This window comes from Callorhinchus milii, unplaced genomic scaffold (genome assembly GCF_018977255.1).
Source record: "Callorhinchus milii isolate IMCB2004 unplaced genomic scaffold, IMCB_Cmil_1.0 Scaffold2, whole genome shotgun sequence".
Lineage (NCBI taxonomy): Eukaryota > Metazoa > Chordata > Chondrichthyes > Chimaeriformes > Callorhinchidae > Callorhinchus > Callorhinchus milii.
The window spans coordinates 7,941,182-7,968,122 of record NW_024704743.1 but is presented as its reverse complement, the minus strand read 5'-3'; the positions used below and the strand labels follow the sequence as shown (position 1 = coordinate 7,968,122).

The 26,941-nt window shown below is 45.7% G+C and overlaps 1 protein-coding gene across 1 annotated transcript in view; it reads left to right on the top strand.

Annotated features, from left to right (window-relative positions):
• znf438 (zinc finger protein 438) overlaps nucleotides 1-26,941 on the top strand; it is a 166,472-nt gene that overhangs the window by 30,810 nt on the left and 108,721 nt on the right. The window contains exons 2-4 of the mRNA XM_007905427.2: nucleotides 8,955-9,043; nucleotides 12,910-13,007; nucleotides 26,039-26,124. Of these exons, the coding sequence (XP_007903618.2) occupies nucleotides 8,972-9,043; nucleotides 12,910-13,007; nucleotides 26,039-26,124 (256 nt within the window). The 5' untranslated portion in view covers nucleotides 8,955-8,971. The remainder of the gene's footprint in view (nucleotides 1-8,954; nucleotides 9,044-12,909; nucleotides 13,008-26,038; nucleotides 26,125-26,941) is intronic.

The following is a 26,941-nucleotide window of genomic DNA, read 5'->3' as shown; positions in this document are numbered from 1 at the left end:
CTTTTTTTTGAGGTGGAGATATTTGATGCAATCTCACTTGTTTATGGTATTTTTGGTGCCTTTTTGGTGGGTGCTGCATTAACAGCATTCGTTGGCACTTTGCTAACCTTGTGGACTATCCTGCCCATTCCTGTGGCTGGTAATGGTTTTTGGGTGACTGAACGCAGCATTTATTTTTGATAAATTCACTGACTGATTTAGCCCTTTTCTGGAAAATATTTTACTGGGTGAATCATGTGAGTCATCGGACCTTTTAACACTTATTCAAGGTGTAAGTTAGAAACTTTTTGAAATGGCTTGTGATTGGGCAGCTTGTTTTAACCCTCAGAGGGCAGATTGAGGTGTTGTCGGGGAGCTGCGTGGATTGAGGCTGCTGCTAGCCACCGCAAAAGTAGGTGAGGTTCACAACATTTGCTCAACCAGAACTAGCTCACTAACGCAGTACATTCCTAACACACTGGGCTGAATTTTTTTAAATGTCTTTCTTGGTAATATAATAATAATCCTTGCATTTGATATAGCACCTTTGCCCATTGTTGAGTCATGTCAAAGTGCTTCACAGGATATACTGTAAGGTGAATTGACTATATTTTGTGGGCAAAACATGGCTCCCCCCCACCCCTGCCCAGCAGTGTCGCACGAACAGTCATGGATTGAGTGACAAAATTATTTATATGTTGATTTATATTTTTTTGAAGGGTTTATTACCCCTGGTAAGAGATCCACCAATCAACTAACACCTGGGTTCCTTCTTGCCAGGTATACAGAGGCGTGTGGAGTAAGGAAACTTGCCTAAGGTTTCGCCCCGCCTGCGAATCAAACCCGGGTCCTCTCGCTTGTGAGGCGAGTGCTCTAACCAATATCCTACAGGACTCCAAATGCAGGAGAGATGCCAATCGTGTTAATTTGCTTCCATTTGAACAATTTGATACAGTGATGGTGAGATATTTCGCTGTCCGTGAAGACTTGAGACCTGAACCCAGCAAGACTTGAACGTTGTTTTCATAAACACAGTTTCAACTTGCTCTACAAGACAGGACATTTGGAGATGGAAGACATTCTTTGTTGCCACTTAAAGTTCTTTGTTTACAGTAAAAGTAAATATTCCTACACTACTGTCTCATTCCCGTAGAATCATAGAAATTTACAACATAGTAGGAGGCTATTCGCTCCCTTAAAGCACAGGTGCGTGCCTCTGCACGTACCTGGCTTAAATCGAACTTAACGGTCCATTGGCAGATCTGGCTGCACCATATCAAGTCTTACCGCTCCGCCCTCGCCTACGCTAAATCATCGTTCTACTTCAAGACAATCTCGGAGGCCAAGTACAACCACAGGCTCCTCTTCTCCATCACCAACCGGCTCCTCCACCCACCCTCTCATGCCTCGCCCATCCTCACCACCAATGTCAACTGCGAGGCGATGCTGGACTTGCTCGAATCCAAAGATGAGGGGATCCGCTCAGCTGCCTCTACCCTTCTGTCTGTTACCCCCTCCCCATCTTACCCTCACACCCTGGCGCCCACCCATCCCTTCCTCCGCACCTTCGATCCTGTCTTCCACTCATCTCTTACCACCACTATAATCCATATGAAACCAACCTCCTGCACCCTTGACCCCATCCCTACCCCTCTCCTTACCTCCCAGCTCCACCTCCTTGCCCCCCCTACTCACTGACATCATAAAGCTCTCCCTGTCCAATGGTACAGTTCCCACCCCTTTAAAAACAGCCGTCATCATTCCTATCTTTCAAAAACCCTCCCTGGACCCATTCCTGCTCTCAATCTACCGCGCCATCTGCAACCTCCCTTTCCTCTCCAAGGTCCTGGATTGAGTCATTGCTTCGCTTCTTCCTCTCCCGCCACTCCCTTCACGAACCCCTCCAATCAGGTTTCCATGCCGCCCACAGCACCGAAGAAGCCCTGGTCAAAGTGACAAATGACAGTCTGTCCATCTGCGACCAGGGCTCTCTCTGGCCTCTCATCCTCCTTGACCTTTCTGCTGCCTTCGACACTGTTGACCACTCTATCCTCATCCACCACCTCTTTTCTCACCTCAGCCTTCATAGTTCTGCCCTTGACCGGTTCAGATCGTACTTCTCACACTGCCTCCACTTCATCTCCACAAATGGTTTCTCCTCTAGCCCCTGCACCACCTTGTGCGGCGTTCCTCAGGCTCTGTACTCGGTCCCCTCCTATTCAATAACTGTATGCTCCCTCTTGGTGAAATCATCTGCAGACATGGGGTCAACTTCCACATTATGTGTATGACACCCAACTGTACCTCTCTGCCTCCACCTTTGACTCCAGAAACACTGCTGTCCTGGCAAAATGTCTGTCAGACATCAAGTTCCTGGATGAGAGCTAACTTTCTTCAGTTGAACGTCAACAAAACCGAGCCCTGCCCGATTGGCTCCCTTCAGCGCCTCCACAACTCAGTCGCTGACAGCATCACCATCCACGGATGCATACTCTACCTTACTAAGCCAGTCCAGAACCTTGGCGTATTCTTTGACCCTCAACTACCTTTCTACCCCACATCTACGCCGTGACCCGCTCTGCCATCCCCCACTCTGCAAAATCGCCCGGCTCCGGCACTGTCTCACACCGCGCGACGCCGAAACCCTCATTCACGCTTTCAATACATCCAGGCTTGACTATGCAAACTTCTTACTTGTCGGCCTCCCCAACTCCTCTCTCCATAGGCTGTAGATCATCCAGAACTCTGCAGCCTGTGTCCTTTCCCGCACAAGGCTCCATGACCCTAACACCCCCATCCTCACCCGACTCCACTGGCTTCCCATCACACAGAGGATACAGTTCAAGATCCTGGTTCTCAAAGCCCAAGGCCTCGCACCCCCCTACCTCTGCGATCTCCTAACCCCCTACCACCCTGTCCGCTCCCTCCGCTCAGCGGGCTCCGGCCTGCTTCACGTTCCCTGTCTTACCCGCCCCACCATTGGCGGGTGGGCCTTCTGCCACTCTGCCCCCATCCTCTGGAACTCCAGCCCGCAGTCCCTCCACCTCATCCCCTCCCTTGCCTCCTTCAAAGCCCATCTCAAGACCCTCCACTTCTACCGTGCCTTCCCCCCCTCCCTCCACCCTCCCCAATCCTGACCCCCAGCTTGGGTCTGAAACATTTACTGTCCAGCGCCTTGGGACGTCCTCCCAACATGAAAGGCGCTATACAAATTTTGTTGTTGTTGTTTTTGTTGCTGTTCAGCTCATTTCTTTGTGTCAGTGTTTGCTCCTCCCAGGAGACATTTATCCTAAGGCCATTTCCCTGCTCTTTCCCCATTCTCTCTAATATCTTTTCCCCTGCATGTACTTACCCAGTTCTTTTTTAAATGCCTCAATTGACTCTGCTCTAATAGTTACCCTGGCAAATCATTTCACACCCTGACAACCCCCCCAGGAAAGAAGTTCTCACAAACCTCCCATTTGCTCCTCTAAATCATAACCTTGAATGATTATGTCCTCTTGTCCTCTCGTCCTCAAATCCTGTACTAACGGAAAGAGTTTTTCATAATTAATTCTCAAATCATTTCATTACGTTAAAGACCTCTGTGAAATCATCCCTTAACCTTCTCTGCTCCACACAGCTATATCCTCTCATTTCCGTTATCCCTGTGAATGTATGCTGCAGTAATGTCTTACTCTTAAGCATGGTGATGGGTTTCTGCATGTTACAGACACCTGGCTGACCAACAAAAATATCTTGTACAGATTCATCATCACTTTCTTTACTTTTGCATTCAATAGCTCTGTATATAAACCCCAAGGAAGTCTTCCTTCTTAACCACCTATTCTACCAGCATTTTTAGCAGACAGTTCTCCTCTGTTCCTGCACTCCATTGAGAGTTCTATTATCCAGTGTAAATTCTTTCCCCCAAAACACATCCGTGCGGTTGATTTTTTGCCATCTCGTTATCAAATTCCCATTTAGATTTGCTGATCCAATCTGCCTCCACCATCTTCCTGGGCAATCCATTCTACATTGTATTCACCTTTTGTAGAATTTGTGACTGCATTAAGCATGATTAAGGTTCACTTTATTCATTACCCTTTAGGATCTTGATCTCTTCAAGCGCTTCTGGTGAGGTAGATTGGGTTGAGGTAGAAGCTGGTGAGGTCGGTGATGGGAGGGGGAGGGTTGTTAGAACTTTATCTTCTCAAACCTTGTGCTTGTGGCTGGTCACCTCCCACGGGCACTGTGCTTGGTTGGGTGGAGCCCACAACAGGGGACTTTTTGAGTGCTTTGTGAAAGAAATTAGCTCAATCAGCATATTTTCTTGTTTCCTAAGAACAAATGGAATTCTCTAACAGTTTATGATTGCTCACCTAAAAAATGTGCATACCCGTGGATACCCACTGAAACAAAGTTTGTTTGGTGCTGGGTGGAGATAGATACAATGCTTGGCACATTTAACCAATACAGTACTTGCCACTTTGCCACTTCCTAGATTTCCTGAGCCTTAAACTGTGTTTACGTTGCTGAGAGAAGCAGGAAGCCAGGTTTTATGCTTCTCAATTCACGTCACATCAGTGCTCTGAGGCGTTCCCATGTGCAGGGCGCTAAATAAATGCCAGTGTTGTTGTTCATGCTCAATGTTTAACTTACTATTTTGGCCACTAAAATTGGGTGTTAGTTTTCATGTATTGTGTGAATGCAAGCATCTCTATCACAATATTAAAAGTGTCAGAGCTTTCAGTAGAGTGCAATTTGTACTCACAGTGAATGTTTAATGTTGAGGGGGCATAGGGGATGAAATGTTTTCACACAGAGGATTATCAAAATATTGAATATTTTGCCGCATTTGGGTGTTCAAGCCTGAGACCATAGCAATGTTTAAAAGGGAACTGGATAAACATTTGAAAGGGAAGAATACAAAAGGGTATGGGGAAAGAGCGGGGAATTGGGATTAAATTAGTTTGTTCCTGTTGTGGAGCTGATTTAGGCCTCCTCCTATGCTATAAATTTCTATGAAATTAGCCAGTTCCTTGAAGTGGTGTCAATAATGGGCTGAAGGGTAAATTTCACTCTATCTACTTCCACGTATATTGTACTTTTTCATTTTATACTGCACATTTTTAAGCATCCTTACATTTGATATAGCGTCTTATCACATTGTCTAGAGTCTCACAAAGCGCTTCACTGGATTTATTGTAAAGAGAATTGACTGTGTATTTTGTGGGTGAAACCCAGCAACCAGTTGTGAATAGCAGTGTCCCACAAAGATTCATGGAGTGAATGACCAATTTTATTTGGGGGATTGTTGGCCAGGGCACCAGGAGAAACTCCCTTAACTGCCATGGGATCTTTAATGTCCACCTGAACAGGCAGACAGGAGGTTAATGTTTGTCTGCCTGTTCAGGTGGACGTTAAAGATCCCATGGCAGTTAATGTTTTGGGGGGTTAATGCTGTGTGTGTTTTTTAGAATTGATGCTTCATTTTTTTCCATTAAAGAAGCAGTGGAAATGCAGCTCTGGTCAATGTGACTAAGCTTGGCTGTTCTTGAGCTGAGTAGGAATGGTTAGCATTATCCTTCTTGATATGGATGCTGATGTCATGCTGTAGTTAAAGTTGGTAGCTTGGCGAAAACCAGAGCATGTATGTCTCAGCGTGTTATAATTACTGGAGCTTTGTTTCTGAGAGAACGTATGAAGATTTGTGGAGTCCTGTAGCTCAGTGGTTAGAGCACTCGCTTTGCAAGCGAGACACCTGAGTTCAATTCCAGGCAGAGGGCGAAACCTTGGGCAAGTTTCCTTACTCCACACAGAGCCTAATAATAATCCCTCCAAAAAACAAAAAAAAACAATAATAAAAATTGGTCATTTTCAATCCATGACTGTTTGTGGGACATTGCTGTGCGCAATTGGCTGCCGCGTTCGCCCACAAATATATACAGTCAATTCACTTTACAGTATATTCTGTGAAGCGCTTTGGGACCTCCTCCTGACGTGAAAAGCTCTATATCAAAATGCAAGGATTATTATTATTATTATAGGATAGTGTAACGTGCACAGAGCCTGTGCACTCTCATAACTGTTCCCATTGCCACTGGCGCCTTATCACTCCAGCCAGGTGCGCTGTACAAAACCACAGGGGCAATATGGTGCACCATTAAACACATCCATTATTTACCTCTTTATCTGATTAACTTTTTAAAGTATGGTCGGTATAAACGGGGAAGATTGTGTGACATAACTTGTATCTCACTCGTGAAGCTAACCTGCTCCCAGGCTCTTTTGATCAGAACCTTGTGGAACTTCTGACTGTAACATACTTCATTTGGGAAGGGAGATATTACAAACTGTTCTGTTGAAAATCTGACTCACATTCTCCCCTTGTTGTTTTTAAGTAGGGGTAATTTATAGCCTGCAGAACTCAGTGTAACACTGGAACCACAGAAAGCACTTGGATAGAGGACTAGCATTTAGGAAGGTTTGAGTGAGACAACATATGCTTTTGATCAAGACATCATGTTTTCACACCTGTTTTAGTCTCCCTCCCTCCCTCCCTCCCTCCAATTGTTCTGTAGTTTAAGGCTTTGTAACTGTTTACAACCAGATTTTTCTGTGGGGATGCAGGTTCTGTGCTCTGTACACCACTGTACTATACTCTGCTGTCCTGGTTTGGTGGGCTCTGGCCTGCTACACGTCCTCTGTCCTATTCACCCCACCATCAGCAGTCAGGCCTTCAGCCTTTCTACAGCCACCCTCTGGAACTCCATTCCACAGTCCTTTCATCTTGCTCTCTCCCTTACCTCCTTCAAGTCCCATCTCAAGACCCTCCTCTTTGACCATGCCTTTGCTTCCTACCCCTACCCTCCCTGCCCTCCACCACTCCTGATGCTAACCACCAGCTCGGGTCTGGGTGCCACGGTTCCGGACTGGCTCAGTGTGGTGAAGTGTGTATCCATGGAGGTGATGCTGCCAGTGCCTGAGGTGTGGAGGCGCTAACATGCACCAATCAGGAGGGCCTGTGTTCTATGCTTTTGAACCTTGTAAAGAACTACTCTCCTGGGGGAGGGGCGAAGTTAAGTGGGGTCTCGTTGGAGCTGAACTGGCTCCAAGGTGACATGCCTGGCATTGGAATATCAGAATTGAGTCAGCCATCTGTGCTGGTCTCTAGTCCGGTTCCTGAACCAGACATATCTGTAGTATTCCAGGGCAGTGCTGATGACAGCACAGCCCAGCCTGGCTCACCGGCAGGGCCTGGAAGGGCAGAACAGTCACTGATGGCAGGGAGTCATCCCACTCAACTCCTTTTAACCCTGAAAGCCAAATCCCTAGCGGTTAGAGTGATTCTAGCTGGTCAAGTAGCAGGAAAGCTTGCTGGACAGCAATATCAATGGCAAGCTATGCAGTTTTAGCTGGTTAGACTCCAGCAGTTACGCCAACCCACACTCTGCGGTCCCCAAGCCTTGGCTCTTGCCAACCTGTGCCTAATACTTTCCAGAATTAGGTAAACGGGTTGTGTCCCTCCAGGGAGAGAGTTCGCATTCCATTCCAACAATCTATCTCTGGGATTTCCATGTGTAGGTGGGATACATGAAAATCTCAGCTTGGTTTAGATACTCTTAAGCATGGTGATGGGTTTCCACATGTGTCAGACACCCAGCTGACCCCAAATTAATGGGGAGGGTATGGATAGGTGATTTCTGCAGTGAGAGCACACGATTCATAACAAAACCCTAGTTGGTTGTTGAAAGCAGAGAAAGATTCAGAGGACCTAATGGGCATCAGATTTCTCACGGTCTGATGTGAGCTGCTGCAGACCTGGTTCAGCAAATTATGTGAATAAATTTACATTTCAGCTAAAGTACACAAGCACATAGTGACACAGTCTCGGGCAGAGAAAAGGGGAGAGAGGAAGAGTGCTGGAATATTCTGTGCCTTTGCATTTCAGAGAAATGTGTTGCTTCAATAGTAGGGCGAAAGCTAACCTGGTTAATTTTTTTCAAGGGACTATTATCCCCAGAAAGCGGTCCACCAATCGACTAACAACTGGATTTCTACTTACTGCTGGGTAAACAGAGGCGTGTAGAGTAAGGAAAATTGCCTAAGGTTTCACCCTGCCTGGGAATCTAATCCAGGTCCTCTCGCTTATGAGGAGAGCATGCTAACCACTACATTAGAGGACTCCACAGGATTAATGGGTGTGGCAAAAGGATATAACCATTTTGGTTCAGTAAGGGATGTACTGCAGAATAATGATGTGTATGGTGAGAACCATTTGCTCTCACCAGAATGTCACTGCAGTACCTGAGAAGGGAAGGTCTATGTGTTGCTAGAATTTGCTCTTGCAGTGGGTCTGGGGCAGTGATCCTGGCTCAGTATATGGGAATACTAAGGAAAATTACTGTACCTGCCTTGGTTGGGGCCAATAGAAGTTTATATCTAAACGCGACAAACATGTGTGGATCAGGTGGGTTATGTTGGAGGATGCATTGCAATCAATTTTAGAGAAGGGACTTTCTCCCTGTGTCCTGGTCGACAATCTCCCAAATAAAATCAGCCATTAATCTTATGGTTGTTTGTGGGATATTGCTGTGTGCAAATTGACTGACTGGTTTGCCTGCAAAATACACAGTCTCTATACTTTACAGTAAGATCTCGTGAAGCGCTTTTAGACGGCCTTCTGACGTGAAAGGCACTATATCAATTGCAAGGTTTATTATTTATTTATCAAACTGTTTCTCGAATGAGTCCATTGTCCTGGCTTCAACTACACTTCCCAGTAGATAATCTGTTTGAGATGTTAATTACCTTCTTAAAAATAAATGTTTCCTCCTAAGATTACTCTTCACAATGCTGTCCTGTCCTGACATGGGGAGAAGGGAGAATCCTCACTATTTACATACTTCTATTTGCTTAAGTTTCTGGCTGAATGAAAGACAAACATTTTATCCTCAACCTTATAATAACTGGTTCCTTACCTCTTATTGCAGCTGAAGGACAGATATCAATGACTGAAGATCCGAATGGCTCCTCTAAAGAAAGCGAAGAAGAATTTTTAAAGAAAGATACAGTTTTTCAGGTAAGCAGTTCAATAATAATAATCCTTGGATTTGATGGAGCACCTATAACGCTGAAATGTCACAAACAACAACAACAACAACAAGATTCCATTTATAAAGCGCCTTTGACGTCAGGAGGACGTCCCAAGGCGCTGTACAGTTGGGTCATGACCCGAGCAGGGGGGAAATGGTCAGGGTGAGGGGAGGGAAGGGAGGGAGCGAGGAGGGGGGAAATGGTCAGGGTGAGGGAAGGGAGGGAGCGAGGAGGGGGAAATGGTCAGGGTGAGGGAAGGGAGGGAGCGAGGAGGGGGAAGAGAGTCGAGAGGGGAGCTGAAGGCACGGTCAAAGCCCTTCATGGAGAATTGCTGTCAAGGCCTGTATGTATGTGGGCAAACAAAGTAGCACAGTAATATCCAGTCAAGTATCCGATTTATCTGGAGGATTGTTGACCATGACACCATACACTGAGGGAATCCCCCATCCCCACCTTTCTTTTATAGGAGGAATAATAGAGGAATAAAGTGGAACATTTCATTTCTTCTCTGGCTTGAAGCAGGAAAATATTAATTACAACAGAAAAGACTACAAATTAGTTTGGTTATTTAAAAAAAACGTAATTAAGTAAATACATTATAAAATTTGCCATGGCAACTAGTTTCTTGGTTTCTGCCCCCTAGCTCCTTGCTACATTTCTTGGGCTTTTGAAGCATTTACTGATTGTGTTACACTAACTCTAAATAGTCAAACAACAAAAAGAGGGATTTCCTCCAGGTTTCTTCCCCTAACCATTGGTAATACTCTTGCCTATGATATTACTCTTATTGACCCAGTTGTTCACTTCGCTCAGCAAGTACCGTCCTACTTCACATCCACCCGCCCCATCCTGCCTATCATTGGCAGGCGGGCTTTCAGCCTATCTGCCCTCACTCTCTGCAACTCCATCCCAGAGCCCCTCCAACTGGCTTCCTTCCTCACCTCCTTCAAGGTCCATCTAAGGACCTGTTTGACCCACTTTTGGTCATCTTTCCTATCCCCAACCTCTTCAGCTCACACCCCAGCCAGCACTGTTAAGTGTTATGGGGATGTCCTGATGTGAAAGGCGCTATATACATGTAAATTTGTATTGTATGGGTCACAGAAGGTTTTGTGGGTTCAAATCCTTTGTTGCAACTTGAGCTCATTGTCTCTGCAACTAACAGTCCAGTTGTATTGTTGGAGATCCAGTCTTTTGGATGAGACTTTAAGCCAAAGTCCCAGCTGCTTCAGGTGGCCTTTGAAAATCCCCAAATACTATTCAGAAAGGGAAGGGAATTTCCCCCAGGAAACAAACCTACAGATAAATTGGTTAATCACTTATTGAAAAGTAAAAATACGCAGGGCTATGGGGTAAGAGCGGGGGAGTGGGACTAGTTGGTTAGCTCTTTCAAAGACCCTGCACAGACACAATGGGCCGAATGGTCTCCTTCTGTGCTGTAAGATTCTATGATTGACTGTTTGTGGGATCCATCCTGCTGTGCAACTGGCTGCCATGTTTAATGTTTAGCTCCCACCCTATCTTCTGCAGGTAGTCATGAGATGCTGAGGGGATAACCACCAGTGGATTTATTTCCATTGAGGATAAGGGTTTCGTTGTCCAAATAATTGTATTAATCTTGTCTTGAGCTTCCCTTCATATTAATATTACACAAGCAGATGACAGGCATGAAGAAATTGAGTGTGGGTCGTGTCAGGTACTAGTTGGCTTCAGAATTAAAGCAGTAATCTCACTTTGACACACACTGCATATTGTTCAGACATTCTTGTGCATCACATCTTCACCTTAATTACAAAAAAAAATGTTCCTGTCATATTTCCTCGGGGCTCCTGCTTGCTGTCGGCTGCACTTTCAACTTCTTTGCATCTTAAAATAACCATGGCTTCTGCAGTACTTTGTGTAATTGAAAAAGAAATTGACAGAACTGTGACTAAAGAGAAGGAGCCAAAAAAAACGGACAAGAGTATTAATTCTGTGAATGATTATAGTTCTCATATATATGACTATATATAACGTGATAGATTCCGATTTTATTGGGTATTTGTCGGGGTTTCCAATTTTCTCCAAATTGAGAAAAATAAATTCCTAAACGTATTTTCTTTTTATATAATTGCAAGTTTTAAGATCTGGAAGTCGGCCATTTTGTAGGCAAAAGGTTTTGCTAAAATATGAAAAAATCATGGCAAAATAAACTTGTAGTAATAATTCTTTTAATATATAGCATAACAACCACACTATTTCCTGGATGAGAGCTAACTTTCTACAGCTGAATGGCAGCGAGTCCGAGGCTGTCCTGATTGACTCGGGCTAGTGCCTCTGCACCTCAGGCACTGGTAGCATTGGCATCCATGGTTGCACACTTCACCTCACTAAGCCAGTCAGGAACCATTCGACCCTCAATTGTCCTTTTGCCCTGTATCCATGCCACGACCCACTCTGCCTTTCCCCACCTCCGCAACATTACCCGACTCCGCCACTGCCTCACCCCTCAGACCGCTGAAACCCTCATGCACGCATTCGTCACCTCAAGGCTCGACTATAGAAGCTCCCTCCTTGTCGGCCTCCCCAACTCTTCCCTCCACAAGCTGCAGATCATCCAGAACTCTGCAGCTCATGTCCTCACCCGATTGGGGGTGTGGGGCTTGTGACGGGAGTAATAGGAGAGGAAGGAGAAGAAGGAGATTTCAGCAAGGAAGATCGACCGAGCAGGAATCAGCACTTGAGCTCATACTCCAGGTTGTTTGTCCAGTGCAGTACTGAGGGAGCACCGCATTGTCTTCTGATGGGAAGTTAAACCCAGGTCTCCCTGATACAGATATATTACTCATTTGCTTTGTGGTTGTTTGTGGCTGTCATATTTGCCTACAAAATAAAGCATTCACGATACTCGCCATTAATTACTGGAAAGTGTGGTAACAATACAAGTTCATTCCCTCCACAAGTTTCCCTGTTAATGGTGATTTTCTGCCCTTGCCAGGTTCCCCAAGGGAAGTACCAGGGAGGTTTTGTTTTGAACAGCCGAGTGCCTGACACATGCGGAAAGCCTTCACCATGCTTAAATGTATCCGAAGCAGACTTGCGAATTACACATGTGTATGCCCCTACATGTGGACATTTCCCTGTGTTAGGAATGGAATGCTTTTCTCTCCCTGGAATTCATTAGCAAGGAACGGTCAATGGATGGAAGGAGGAGGATTGATTGTTCAACTGGATGGTGCATAAAATGATTATCCTCCTTGGAGGGGAGGTAAGCAGGGTGTCCTTGAAACTGAACTGGCTCTAAGGTGACATGTTTGGCAACGGAATGTCAGAATCTAGCCAGCCCTCTGTGGCGGTCTCTAGTCCGATTCCTGAGCCAGGCGGGTGTGCAGTATTACAGAGCACTGCTGATGACAGCACAGCGGGTCTGGATCATTGGCAGGAGTTGGAAGGGCAGACCAGTCACTGATGGCAGGGAGTCGTCCCATTCAGCTCCTGCAAGCCAAATCCCTAGGGTAGGGTGATTCTAGCCGGATAAGCAGCTGGTGGGGTGGTGGGGGGGCAGTGCACAATATAAAACATTTCCTTATTCTCTCTCATTCCTTTGCTTAGCTTTCTCTTCCACCCTTCCTCTGCCCAGCTTCTGCCCTCATCCCAATGCCCTAGACTTGTCCAGATGAGGAACTGACCAGGTGAGGTCACGGGCCCACGTCCCAGCACCAAGGTGCCCGAGGACAATGGGTAAAAAGAAATGGCGAATGCAACATTGAGTTACGAAGACTGATCCCATTGAAAGGTGATGATCAGCTTGACTACCCAGATAGCACCTCTGTGGTAGAAGACGTCATTATGATATTATGCTCTTATCTGCAGGATTTAAAATTGCCAAAAGATGACTCCGGTGTGAGAGAACATTCCAGAATGTGTCCCGATGAACTCGGCGAGAGAGTGCTTCTTCAGAATGAGATCAAGTTGGTATATTACACCACCATTCCCTACCCTGCTGCCCCCAACATTGGCGCTCCATCCCACAGACCTTTCTCCTTGCCCCCTCCCTTGCCTCCTTCAAGGCCCACCTCAGGATGTTCCTCTTCGACCGCGCCTTCGGTCATCCTCCTAACCCCAACCTCCCCGCCCTCCACCCTTCCTGATCCCAACCCCTAGTTGTGCAAATCCTTAACTGTCCAGCACCTTGGGACATCCTCCCAACGTGAAAGGAGTTATTGTTGTTATCATTGAAACGCGGGAATGTTGAGAAAGCATTGAAATTCCAGGACAAGTTTGGTTAAAGTCGGGTTGGTATTGATGGCTTTTTAAATACACGAGAGGCCATGTCGAGCAACTTCAGTTCGATTCAAAATCAATTACACGGCAAGAAATCTGGGAGCAGTTTAGCGAATTGATTGACCTGTGAGTGTTTCCTAAGCTGGGAGGCCTCTCTGTTTGTTGGCTTTCCAGCTGCTGGTACACTGGTTGTTTTTATTGTTTTTGTTTAACAAAAAAGTCGCTCATTTTTGGCGTGCGGTCGCTCGCCCCTGTGACTAGGCATTTGCAGTAATTGTGATGCCTCTGTGGGATAGCTGAGGGTTGATACATAGAATTATGATTCATTTCGCAACCTCTTTCCCTGCAGGAGGATGTAATTTCCTGTAGGCTGATATCACTTTAGCCGAGCTATGTGACTGACAGCCCTACTGCTAGTTAGTTGTACAAGGAGAGAAGCGGTACTGGTTGTGCTGCGAGTATTGTACTGTCGTTAGCTAGGTTTTCTACAGTCTTTATTTTCACGCGAAAGGATGGTTGAAACCAATGAAAGATCCGGTGAGGAGTATTTCAGCCCCACCGCAGTTGTCTTCAAGTACATTCTCAACGAATGAATAATTTGCAGACAAATTTGTACAGAATTCTGGCACTGTTAAATGCAGGAGCCCTGAGGTCACTGCTGAAAACAGGTCTGCCTCTCTTGTGTTGAGCTGCCGGCAATATTCATTACCCGCCCCGCTTTGTAAAGAAAAATCAAATTGCCTTTTTCATTAATCTGGCAAGAATTACTGTTCAAAATTGGTAGTTATGAAAGCAGGGCACTTTGAGTGCAGGAAGGCTAATAAGACATTATGGATGACCTCTGTCTGGTCGTATGTCTTTAGAGGTTCCCTTAGTATGCACAAAATTTGCGGTTTATTAAAGCGACTAATTTCTGATGTTGGTTAAAGCTGCTGCCTTAGACACTTGCTATGAAATGTGCTAGATTAATGTTGAGCTCTCTGAGACTTTTTACATCCTGTGGAAAAACATAGCAAGTTCAAATAAGTATTCAGGACGTGAGTTTGATTGATATAAGCTTGTTTTGTGTTCGAGCTTTGCTTTCCCCTGGCAGCACTCTGCATTTTGTTCGATTATGGCCATTTGTGTTCAGATCATATTTGTCTTGGAATTCATTCATGAAAAATTGCCTGTGTTCTAAAAAATATTTTTAAATATTCTGTATAAAGTGTCTAGAATCTTTATTCTGTGTTTTTGTTTAAAGTAGGACAGACACGTTTTAACAGAACAGCTTAGATTACTGTGGGTTTATCCAACTGTGAAAAATCCCAGTAATTAGACTTCAGGAGTGACTTTTTTCACATCTGAAGAAGACTATGCTGGCAATGCTTGGGACTTTGTAAGGTGTGTGCATACACTCATGCCTGTATTATGCTTGCACAGTTCCCTGCTGTTTCAACCAGTCTATATTGAATGGCAGATGCCTGCTGTAAATGTTCACAATGCAGTTCCTGAATGTTTCCTGTGCATCTAGTGTGGATAGGCTGTTTGGTCTCTGAGACAGTTAACTTTGTATTGGATTGTGTGAAGGGATTAAAATCGATAGGAAACCCAGCGATTGGGTTTTGAATGGGACTGGCTGCGAGGCAGAAATAATTTCATTCAGGGCTCAGGTCACAAACTCTCACAAATCTGCAAATGCAAAAAAAAACACCCGTTCCCTGAAAAAGCTTTGTTTCCGGATCGAATTGAGAGGAGAGAGAGTGGGCGGAGAGGAGGAAGGAGGAAATGGAGCTGCCGAGTGCCGGTGGCATGCAAATGACATCAGAATCCCAGACCAAGGAGCCGCAGGAACTTCACTCTTCATTAAACACGCAGCAATGGCCCCATTCACCCACGGCCTTTTCATTCAAATCCATTCCAGTTGGAGCAAAGCACAGATCCGACCCCTGCATAAAGGAGATGCAAATGAAATCTGTTCATTCACACAGCCAGAAAATTACTAACTCGGCATAACAGCTGTTTCTCTCTCTCTCTTTCTCTGTTTACATTTCCTCTGTGTGTGACTCAGAATTCTATTGGGTAAACCGCTGACTCTGTGGAGCTAATCTAGTCGAATACATTTGGTGCTGATTTTCCCCCGGGTGTAACATTTTTTGTGACAGTTGCGTTGTGCACACTTGTGTCTGAGCAGAGTTCATAGCTGCCAGACCAACCGAGGAGATTCAGGAGCTGTAGGAACGGGGGTGCCCTGGTAACAACTCCTACAAAGCCTCCTGCATGACATGTGCATGTGTTTGGCACAACTCAGCTGAATGGCTTGCATGCTGTGCATGTGTAAGTGATTCATCAGAATTCAGTTCACTCCCATGTAAACATTTGCCCACCACAGTAACCTTGTAAACAGCCAAATGTTGCAAACAGTATTCATTTCAGTTCATTCGGATCATTAAATTTGAAGGTAATTCTCTGGATAGTCTGAGCTGGAGAAGTATTGGTTCGGGTACAGTGTGAGGTGATTTGTGGGAAATATGCATCCTCTCGTGGACATGAGTTAAGACGCAATCGTGCAAAGTTGGTGAGTCAGTTTGGCTCATTTGGTTAACACATTCACCATTCAGGTCAGATGGTTGTGGGTTCAAGCCCCATCCCAGGACTTGAGCTGATAAACCAGGTTGACAGTGGAGCGTTCCATTGTGCTGCTCCAAATGAGTTATCAAACCAAGGTCCTGTCTGCCTGGTCAAGTGGATATTAATGATTCAATATCACCAATGGCATTGGTGAAGTCAGCAAAGAGCAGGGAGTTTGCTCAGTGTTCCAGCCAGCATTGCTCTCCTGTCAAAATTCAGCCACTATGCCCCAAAACTCTGGAACACTCTTCCTCTATTGCTCCGCCTTGCCCCTTCCTTCCCCATCTTCAGGTTGTGCCTGAAGACCTTCCTCTTCGACCATGCCTACGGTCACCCACCCTTCCACCCCCGGCTTGGTGTCATGCTCCACCACTGTCAAGCTCTCTGGGGCGCTACCCTGCTTGAGGGGCACTATACAAGGGCAAGTTGTTGTTGTTGATTCTCAGTGATTAATTTTATTTATTGCTGTTGGTGGGATGTACTCCTGCAGATTAGCTACTGTGTTTGCCTACATATTGCACAGTTACTTGAAGTAACTGTTTCCACAAATTGCTTTGAGAAGTTTCAGCAAAAGGCGTCATGGCAGCTGGGAGTATTTAATTATTGAGCAGGGCCTCCGCTTGTTTTGTTTCCTCCCAAAACACAGTGCATTAAAAGTGGAAAGTAAATAATTTGGACTGCACTAAGCTGGGGGCGAGGGGGCAGTGTTCCAATTCACAGTGCTGTCCAGTAGGTATCAGACTATGCAATACTGTGTTACTTTGTCTTTAGAGTAGATGATTCAAGTTCAACATAATGGTTTCCTTCAGACGAGACATTAAAACAAAGAAGTCCCTTTTGGCTGTTCAGGTGGACATTAAAGATCCTACGGCACTATTTGAAAAGAAAAGAGAGTTTCTCCCGGTGAGCTGGCTAACATTTCCACAGATAAATTTAGCCATTCACTTCAAGGCCGTGTGTGGATCATAGCTGTGTGCAAATTGGGTGCCGCGTTTGCCTACAAAATCCAGTCATTTCACCTTGTAGAAGATCCTGTGAAGCGGTTTGAGACCTTTCGATAACATGTTAAGGCATTATATCAAATGTGAGCTTTATTATTGTTATTCTACCAGTGAAACTGTGCTGCAGTGTAAATGAGTTGATTTTGTGTGCAGGAGAGAAAAATGTCAATGGAAGCCTGCAAGCTGCTTTTACCTTCGGCAGTTAAAGAGAGGGGAGGAACAGGACAAGTCTTTAAGATCTGTATGTGTGTTTCATTTGATTTTCTCCTATCTCAAAATCCCACAGCCTCCCTTTGCTGGGCAGCTTCCCCACCCAGGACTTGCTCCCACTCCTTGCCATACTGTACTTTTATTTTGTGCTATTTCTCTCTTTATTTTGTGCTACTTCTTGAAGGGCTCCCTTATGCCCCGTTGTAGCTGATTTCTAACAGGTGTTAAATAGCCACCCAAGACGAATGCCTCTCCACCCTGGGAAGGTGTCTGACCTGTGCTTGGTGTCAGCCCATAGCAGCCATGTTGAGACTAGGAACTTGCACCTGTTCTCTGCCTCCTTACGCTCTCCTTACACCGTGCCTCTGCCTTGTGTTCAGTAATTTACATTAAAACTTACACTTTCCTTTTGTTTAAAAATCTAAACAGTTTAAAATAGTAGGGGGTGACACAACGGAAGTCAAGCTGAGGATGACATATTTGTGACAATTTTAGGGCCAACACCGGGGTCTGTTTCATTACACAGAGGATAATCAACAGCTGGACAGGTTACCAGGAAGAGTAGTGTGAACCCTGGGGCATTAGACTCATTTAAGAATCAGTTTAATGGGAAGCAGGTGAAGTGGATATTCTGGAAGATAAAGGGCCTGCTAAGGATAAGATATTAAGCCAAGGTCCTTCCTGTCTGTTCAAGTGGATGTTAAAGATCCCATGGAAAAGAGAAGGCATTTTATCGTGGTGTGCTGGCCAAGATTCCCCTCAAATAAATAAAATAGGTCATTCACTTTGTGGCTGTTTGTGGGGCATCGCTGTGCGCAATTGGGCTGCCACATTCACCAACAAATACACTTTGCTTCACAGCAATGAAAGGTGCTATGCCTAATGCAAAAATTACTATTCATTTTAATGGAATGAAGGGCCTTTTTCATCTGAGCCTTTCTTTTGTGACACCCAATTCTGCTTTTTGTGTGGTGAACAAAATAGGCCCAGGACCAACATTTAAGATGTAGTTTGACTCTATGATGTGAGGACAGTAGGGTGGGAATACTGGAAGAATGAGTCTGAGCCTCTCTGTGATCCTGTAAGTATGCTTGTTATTAGCTCTATGTCAGTGCTCAGAGCTCTACTCTGCATGTTATATAAATGCAGGTTGTTGTTATACAGCTATATCATTCGCCCTCAGTTGCAACACTTTACAGTATTTCCTATGAAGGGCTTTGAGCCCAGTTTGCCGACATGATAATGCAAGGATTATTATTATCATCATCATTGGAGTTCAGGTTCAGATGTTTTCTAAAAAAAAACTGTAACCACAACTTTCCCTGGTTTGATGTGCTGGTTGACTCTGGTTCCTGTGGGAATGCACTTGTCACTGTTAGATTCTAATTGAATGGTTGAAGCTATCATTTTACAAATGAGACTTTAAACCAAGGTCCCGTCTGCTTGCTCAGGTGGATGTTAAAAGCACTGTGTCACCATTTGAAAATGTTATTTTTTTTTTGGTCACCAGGTGTCTGATTCTTGCAGAACCTCATCACCATGATTAAGAATATCCAAGCCAGACAGAGAGGTGCACTCATGTGTGCTGACTATACGTGGACATTTCCCTGTGTTTGGAATAGGGTGCCCACTTTATCCTTGGAGATATGCACCCTGGTTATCCAATTCTGGAGAGTTAAATACAGGCTGGCAAGAGCCACGGTTTGGAGCCTCAGAGTGTGCATTGGGTACTGCTGGAGTTTAACCAGCTAAAACCGTATAGCTTGTCATTACAAACCCTGTCTGGCAAGCTTCTTGCTGTTTATCCAGCCAGGACCACCCTGCCTGTTAAGGTTTTGGCTCGCAAGTTTAACAGGAGCTGAGTGGAAAGAATGTGTCCCTCCAGTGACTGGAGGCTGATGACTGTTCTGGCCCAAAAGATAGTGTCCAGCAAAAAAAAGTGTCCACATCCTTCTTCCACCCGCCACCCTCCCCCCTCAACATAAATATAAATTAACAATTGGGAAGTATGTCTTTTTATCTTTCAATCAATACCTTCAAGGTCCCCTCTTGACCCTGTGTTCATGCTAGTGAATGCAGTGTAGGTGATGCCCAGGTGAGCCTGCCTTCAGAAAGACATCATTTGCAAAACAGAGCAAAAAAAAAAGGAATTTCTGCCAATGGGTTGGCCAACATTCTTCCAAGTTGATTCATTACCTCATGGCTGGGAAAACTGGGTGAAGCTTGCTGGTGTGACTGACTGCCACGTTGCCCAACAAAAACAGTCACAACTCTTCACAGGTAACTGCTGAGAGTTGTGACTGACTTGATGAGGTGCTATAGAAATGCAAATTTCTTCTTATATTTCATTCCATTGGCTTACACAGCGAAACCTTGTCCACGCCTTCATCACTTCCCAGCTGGATTATTCCAATGCCCTCCTCGCTAGTCTCCCCTGCTCCACCATACATGAAATCCAATTAATTCAAAACTCCGCCGCCCGGATTCTCACCTGCACAAAGCTCCGTATCCCCATCACATTAGTCCTAGCCAGGCTCCACTGGCTCCCAACACATCGATTCCATTTCAAGATCCTCTCACTCGTTTTCAAATCCCGTTATGCCGTCGCACCTCCCTACCTATCTGATCTGCTTACCCTCCACCCCCCACCCCCGCTCGGCTGGCTCTAGCCTCCTGTTTGTCCCTCGTCCCGTCTGCTCTACTGTCAGCCACTACGCCCGAAAATATGGAACTCTCTCCCTCAATTCCTGTGCCTTGTCCCCTCCCTCCCCACTTTCAGATCCCGCCTAAAGACCTTTCTTTTTGATCGTGCTTATAGTCACCTCCCCCCTCCCTCATCCACTGGCTTGGCGTCAGTCTCTTGACAACTTTCACTGCTCCAGGACGCTACCCCGTGTGAAGGGCGCTATATAAATGCAAGTTGTTGTATATCAAATGCAAGGATTATTACTATTATTGTTATTAATTAATGTGTGGAAATTGACTGCCCCTTTCGCCTGCAAAAATGCAGTCAGTCACTAAATTTACGTACATCCTGTGAAGCTCTTTGAGACTTCCTGATGTGAAAGGTGGTAAATTGAACGTGGGGATTGTTTTATCATTTATTTTGTTAAAGTGTGACTGAAGCTGTAGCAGCTTTAATGAGCTCTGAAGCAGGTGCCCAGTGATTGCAACGCCTCGGCAGAAATTAACCCAAGTGAGCGCAGCTAGCTATACGGAGCATATTGTCAAGTCATGTTCGTGTGTGAGCCTAATATTAGTATCATCTTTACCCAGCGCATAAATTAGAAGACAGATGTTTTTGTGAACATTAGCATTGCGATGACAAGGTTACAGCTGCTATTCCAGGAAGTGTCCGCCCATGGACCAGAAACAGTGAACAATGCCCCAAGGATTCCAGCCTAACCTTGATTGGATCCTGATTGTGATCACCGGTGACATGTTCTAAATCCATTTTGCACTGGGAACAGTCGTCCAAAAATATCTGCGACGGAAGAGATAATGCCAGGCACGGAACGAGCAGCAGTTAGTTAGATTTTTGAACGTCACAGACCAATCCCACTTCACAGGCCGATCGGTCGGCTCTGCCTTAAAGTGAGGTCATTCTGTGTTTTAAGAGGAAAAGGAGTCTGAAAGCTTCAGGGATCTTTGTGTCAGTTTTTTTTCTTTTGAAGTTTGTGCGTGAGAACGTTAAAAGGCTTCCCAGTTAAAACTGCGATTTGAAGAGTTAGCAGCCACAACGCCGACAAGCAGTGAAATGCTGTGTTCGGGGACCCATGAAACTGACCTGGGATTTGAGGGTTTAATGTAAATGCTATTCCCCTGTTGTTCATTTGTTACACTCCCCATCTCCTGGTCAACCTCCCCCCACCCCTCTCCCCCACAGAGATGATTGTCTCTAGTGATAGATTCAGGTCTCGGGTTTGTCTGTGTTTGCCAGGAACACAGCATCGCGATTGCCCAACAAGGGGAAGGTTTTCCAGCTGCTTTGGACAGACTGCCTGTCGTCATTCGTTCCTTCCTGTAGTTCTGCGCTCCACCTATAAACCTGCTTCAGAACTTCTGTAACCCTTTTATGGCTGAAGCTGGAAGACATAAATATAATTTTTAATAAAAATTCACTGCCTGACTTTGGGCAGCCAAAGAGGTTTTTATTTCTCTTCGGTGTACTGTTTCTCCTGTTTAATGAGATGCCATAGTTCTTCCTGTCTTGCCGAATAGTTTTGACTTCCTTTGAACAATAATCATACAGTCGTAAAAAGGTAGCCACTTTCCCCTTGGTGAGTCAGAATCCCTGACTTCAGAACTTACGTCCCTGAATGGTTAAAATCTAGACTTGTCTCGCCTCCTCACTAATTGTTGCTCCTGACAACTGTTGATCCTTTTCTTTAAGAGCCCACGATCTTCTATGTGAATATGTTGATAAATAAAAAGAAAATAATTTCACGGCAACAACCGCTAAATATTTGTTCTAGTTCCTGACTCACGTGTTGTGTTTCAAAGGTGAACGTGTACGATGTAACCCAGTAAAAAAATGTATCATCTATTTTACCATCTTCGCCTTGGGCTAAAATTTGTAACATAGGAACCTACGGGACTAGGAAGGACATTAGGTATGGCTCAGCCATCTGAAAAGTTTGAAAATATCATAAAATAATTTCTCCATGCGCAAGTTATATTAGCTCCTATTCGTAATCATTGTCACACATCAAGTCCTGGATGACAGCAAGACTGAGGCTCTCCTGAGTCTCCTCAACTCAGGCGCTGACGGCATCATCATCCATGGTTGCACACTCCACCTTACTAAGCCAGTCTGGAGCCTTGGGGTCTTGTTTGACCCTCAACTATCAACAACAACAACAATAACAAGATTCCATTTATAGAGCGCCTTTCACGTTGGAAGGACGTCCCAAGGCGCTGTACAGTTGGGTCAGGACCCGAGCCGAGGGGAAATGGTCAGGGTGAGGGGAGGGAAGGGAGGTAGCGAGGAAGGGGTAGAGAGTCGAGAGGGGAGCTGAAGGCACGGTCAAAGAGAAAGGTCTTGAGACCGGCCTTGAAGGAGGAAAGGGAGGAGGCAAGGCGAAGGCATAGAGTTCCAGAGCCTAGGGGCTGAGAAGCTGAAGGCCCGGCCACCGATGGTAGGGTGGTTGGGGCGGGGGATGTGGAGCAGACCGGAGCCAGAGGAACGGAGAGTACGGGCAGGTAGGTAGGGGGATAGTAGGTCGGAGAGGTAGGAGGGAGCAAGGCCGTGAATGGCCTTGTAGGTGAGGATGAGGATCTTGAATTCGATCCTCTGGGGGATGGGGAGCCAGTGGAGGCGAGGGTGGGAGTGATGTGGTCCCGAAGCCTGGTGCGGGACAGTACACGAGCTGCAGAGTTCTGAATGACCTGCAGCTTGTGGAGGGAGGTGCCGGGAAGGCCGGCGAGGAGAGAGTTCCCATAGTCCAGCCTTGAGGTGATAAGGCGTGGACCAGTGTTTCAGCAGCGTGAGGGGTGAGGTAGTGCCGTAGTCTGGCGATGTTCCGGAGGTGGTGGAAGGCGGTGCCAGTTGTGGTGCGGATATGAGGAAGAAAGGACAGCTCAGGGTCGAACAGAACACCGAGGTTCCTGACTGACTTTGAGAGGTGGAGAGTGCAGCCTTGGATGCTGATGGTGTCAGCGCCAGAGGTGCGGAGGCGCTGACGTGAGCCAATCAGGAGGGCCTCAGTTTTGCGCACGTTGAGCTGAAGAAAGTTGTCTCTCATCCACGACTCGATGTCAGACAGGCAGCTGTCAGGACATCGGTGGTCGTGGAGTTGAGGGTAGAGGAGGAAAGGTAGAGTTGGGTGTCATCCGCATACATGTGGAAGTTAACCCCATGTCTGCGGATGATGTCACCACAGGGGGAGCATATAGAGGGTGAAGAGGAGGGGACCGAGGACAGAGCCCTGAGGGACACCGCACGAGACAGTGCGGGGGGTGGAGGAAAAGCCGTTCATGGAAACAAAGTGAAGACGGTGGGAGAGGTACGACCTAAACCACTCAAAGACAGGGCCTTGAAGGTTGAGGTGGGAGGACAAGCGGTGGAGGAGAATAGCGTGGTCGACCGTATCGAATGCTGCCGATAGGTCGAGGAGGACGAGGAGGCGGAGGGAGCCCTATCCTTTCTACCCCTCTCTGCCTTCCCCACCTCTGCAACGTGTCCTCTCCCACACTAGGCTCCGCGACTCTATCACCCGCATCCTTGCCCAACTCCACAGGCTTCCTATCACACAGAGGATACAGTTCAAGATCCTGGACCTTAAATTCAATGCCCTCTACGGTCTCACTTCCCCCTACCTCTCTGACCTCATAACCCCCTACCACCTTGTTCGCTCCCTCCTCTCAGCGGGCTCCGGCCTACTTTACGTCCCCCGGCTTGCTTGCCCCACTATTGGCGGGCGGGCCTTCCGCCACTCTACCCCCAACTTCTGGAACTCTATCCCGCAGTCCCTCCGTCTCGCCCCCTCCCTCGCCACCTTCAAGACCCATCTCAAGACCCTCCTCTTCGACCGTGCTTTCGATCTCCCTGCTTTCCACCCCCTGCCCTCCACCCTCCCCTACCCCGACCCCCAGCTCGGGTCCGTAACTCTGCCTTGGGATGTCCTCCTGACGTGAAAGGCGCTATACAAGTGTAATTTTGTTGTTGTTGCCAACAAAATGCAGAGTCAATTCACTTTACAGTATATTCTATGAAGCGCTTTGAGATGTCTCAACGATTTGATGAGGCGCTGTATCAAATGCAAGGATTATTAATATTATTATCTAAACCACTTCAAAACATCAAAGCAATTCACCGCTCATCTCGTTTTTTGTAGGGTGTTGCTGGGTCAATTTGGCTGCCGCGTATTCTCCGTCCCAATTTTTCAATTGATCTCATTCTGGGAGGCACAGCAAGCAGTTTATTTTGCATGACCGATGCTCCCTAACCGTTACCTGCTGACCCTCAATTGTTTTCTGAAATTGTTGGGGGGAGAAAGCTGCTCCATAAATAGAGTGCAGTGATATAACGTGCAACCTTTACACTAGTATTTCAGAGTATGACGAATCACATATAGATTCTTCCAGCTAATGGGCGACTGCATTATTTATTTTGAACGGGCGACGCAGTCAAGCCATGCAAAAAGGTCACACGAGGTGGAAATCGATGCCTGTGAACACAAGGCCAAAGGGGATATCTATTTAAGCTTGTAGGCAAAGAATGTCTGAGGTTTCCATGCCTGCCAGCACCTGTGGACACGTAGCTTAGCCTGTCTTATGAAGGGAACCAAAGGGGATAAAACAAGACAAGATTATATATCAAGGCAATGATATTAACTATTTAACTAGGATATGAATGGCTGGATTCATGTAGAGCTACCCTCCGTAGAGCAGGGCCACATTAGCTCGTCATGGGCAATTGATTAACCTGTATAATTAATCACCATACCGTACTGGTTCAATCCATTCTGTGTTCTCAACTGTCCCATTCTGTTACTAGATGTTTGTCTTGTTTCAGTGCCACAGGCCTGTTTTATGTTTCAATAACAACTTACATTTATAATAATAATAATCCTTGATTTGATTTAGGATTCGAGATGTCTCAAAGCGCTTCACAGAATAAACTGTAAAGTGAACTGACTGTACATTTTGTGGGCAGCCATCAATTCACTTCATAAACGCAGCAGTCAATTGCGCACAGTAGTGTCCCACAATCAGTCGATTGAGTGATTAAGTAATATTTAAAACAAATTTTTTTATATAAAGGCGCTTTATATAGCGCTTTCACGCAGGGTAACGTCACGGAGTGCTTAAAACTTGGAGCTAGGGACTCTGGTACCTGATCTACCCTTTATCACCCAAACTTACTCAAATGTGTGTTATACTCAAGTTATATTGCCTCCTAATCAGAATCAATTAGGCAATTGGCTGCCGCGTTTCACCAATAAAATACACAATCAATTCACTTTACAGTATATTCTGTGAAGCGCTTTGAGATGTCTCAACAACTTGATAAGGCGCTATATCAAATGCAAGGATTATTATTATGCAAATTCACCCCAAAACATCATAAGCAGGCACTCTTCAAAAAGAGAAGGGAGTTTCTTCCGGTGTCCTGGCCAATAATCCCCAAAATAAAAATTGGTCACTCACTTCATGACTGTTTGTGGGACATCAATGAGGGCAAATTGGCTGCAGTGTTTGACTACAAATATACAAATATACTATCCTTTAAAGTAAAATCCTGTGAAGTATTACAATGTCTCGATGATATAAGATGCTATATCAAATGCAAGGATTATTATAATTTAAAAAGGAGACAGAAATGTATGACCCAGGTGCGAATATGCACCTATATGGTCAGCGCTAATTTTTTGATTGGGGTTATATTCGTTAAGATCTCTTCCACCAAATTGGAAGAGTTATATTTTGCAATTACGTTTAAACCCAACTCTAAATCAGCTTTCATCAATGTGTGTGAGCCTGGCTCAGAGACATTTGTGGGTTTAAGCCCCATGTCGAGACTTTGAACTCCTAATCTGGGCTGACAATCCAGTGCAGTGCTGGGGTTGTACAGTATTGTTTGAGGTGCTAACATTCAGATGAGACATTAAACTGAACTCCCAGCTGCTCGTTTAGGTGGATGATATAGATCCCATGGCACTATTTGAAAAGAGAAGTGAATTTCTCTTATGCTCTGGTCAACAATACCCCAATAAAAATTGGTCACTCACTTCATGCTATGTGGGACGTCACATGACCTTACGCAAATCGCCTACGAAATACGCAGCGACTACACTTAAAGCACTTTGTGACCTCTTCCATTTTGTGAAAGGTGCTTTGTTAAATACTAGGATTATTGTTCCTATTTCTAGTGACTTGTATTCTGTCTGTTACAGGAGAGAAGTTGACTATGTAGATGACGGCAAAAAGCAGAACTGTGAGGAGATGCAGGATTCAACCAATGAATCATCAAAGCTCCCTGGTAAGATCATCTCTCATAGGAAGTAGAATCAGAAACCTTTCTGGTCGGCGGCTGATCTGAATTGGGAAGTGTTTCTAATTTATTTAAGTGTTTGTGTAAAAATGATTTCAATGCGTGAATGAGTTATTATTCTATAAGTTAATAATGAGTTACTGAAACTGTCTGCGCTGTGTTCTTTGATATTATTGTGGCAAATATCACTTTTCCTTTTCCACTCCTGCTGAGGTGAAAGGTGCTGTGTTAATGCAATTTGTCGTTTGTTGTTGTCGATATGCCAATGCTGTTCTTTCTTGTGTCAAGTCTCATTCGCTCGATTGTACACAATCTGTGTTGGTGGTTGAGGGGTCAAATTGGGGGGTGAGGGATCAGGTTGGTGGGTGAGATTCTGGGAATGGTTTGGGGTCAGTTTGGCGGGTGATGGGTCAGGTTGGTGGGGTTAGGGGTTAGGTTGGAGGGGTGAAGGGTCAGATTGGTGGATTGGGGATCAGGTTGGGGGGTGAGGGGTTAGGGTGAGGGGTCAAGTTGGGGGTGAGGGGTCAGGTTGGAGGGTGATTTGTCAGATTCTGGTGTGAGGAGTTGGGGTGTGAGGGGTCAGGTTGGGGACTTGAGGGTTAGGTGTCAGGTTGGTGGGTGAGGGTCAAGCTGGGGGGCGAGGGGTCAGTATGGGGGTTGAGGGGTCAGGTTGTTGGGTGAGGGGTCAGGTTGGCATGTGAGGGGTCAAGTTCCAGATGTTTGGCAGCACTGCTCTGAAACTGGCAGCGGGCATGCTGCTGAAATGAGTGTGTCGTATAACAGGCCTTTCCCTCTGCCCCTGTGG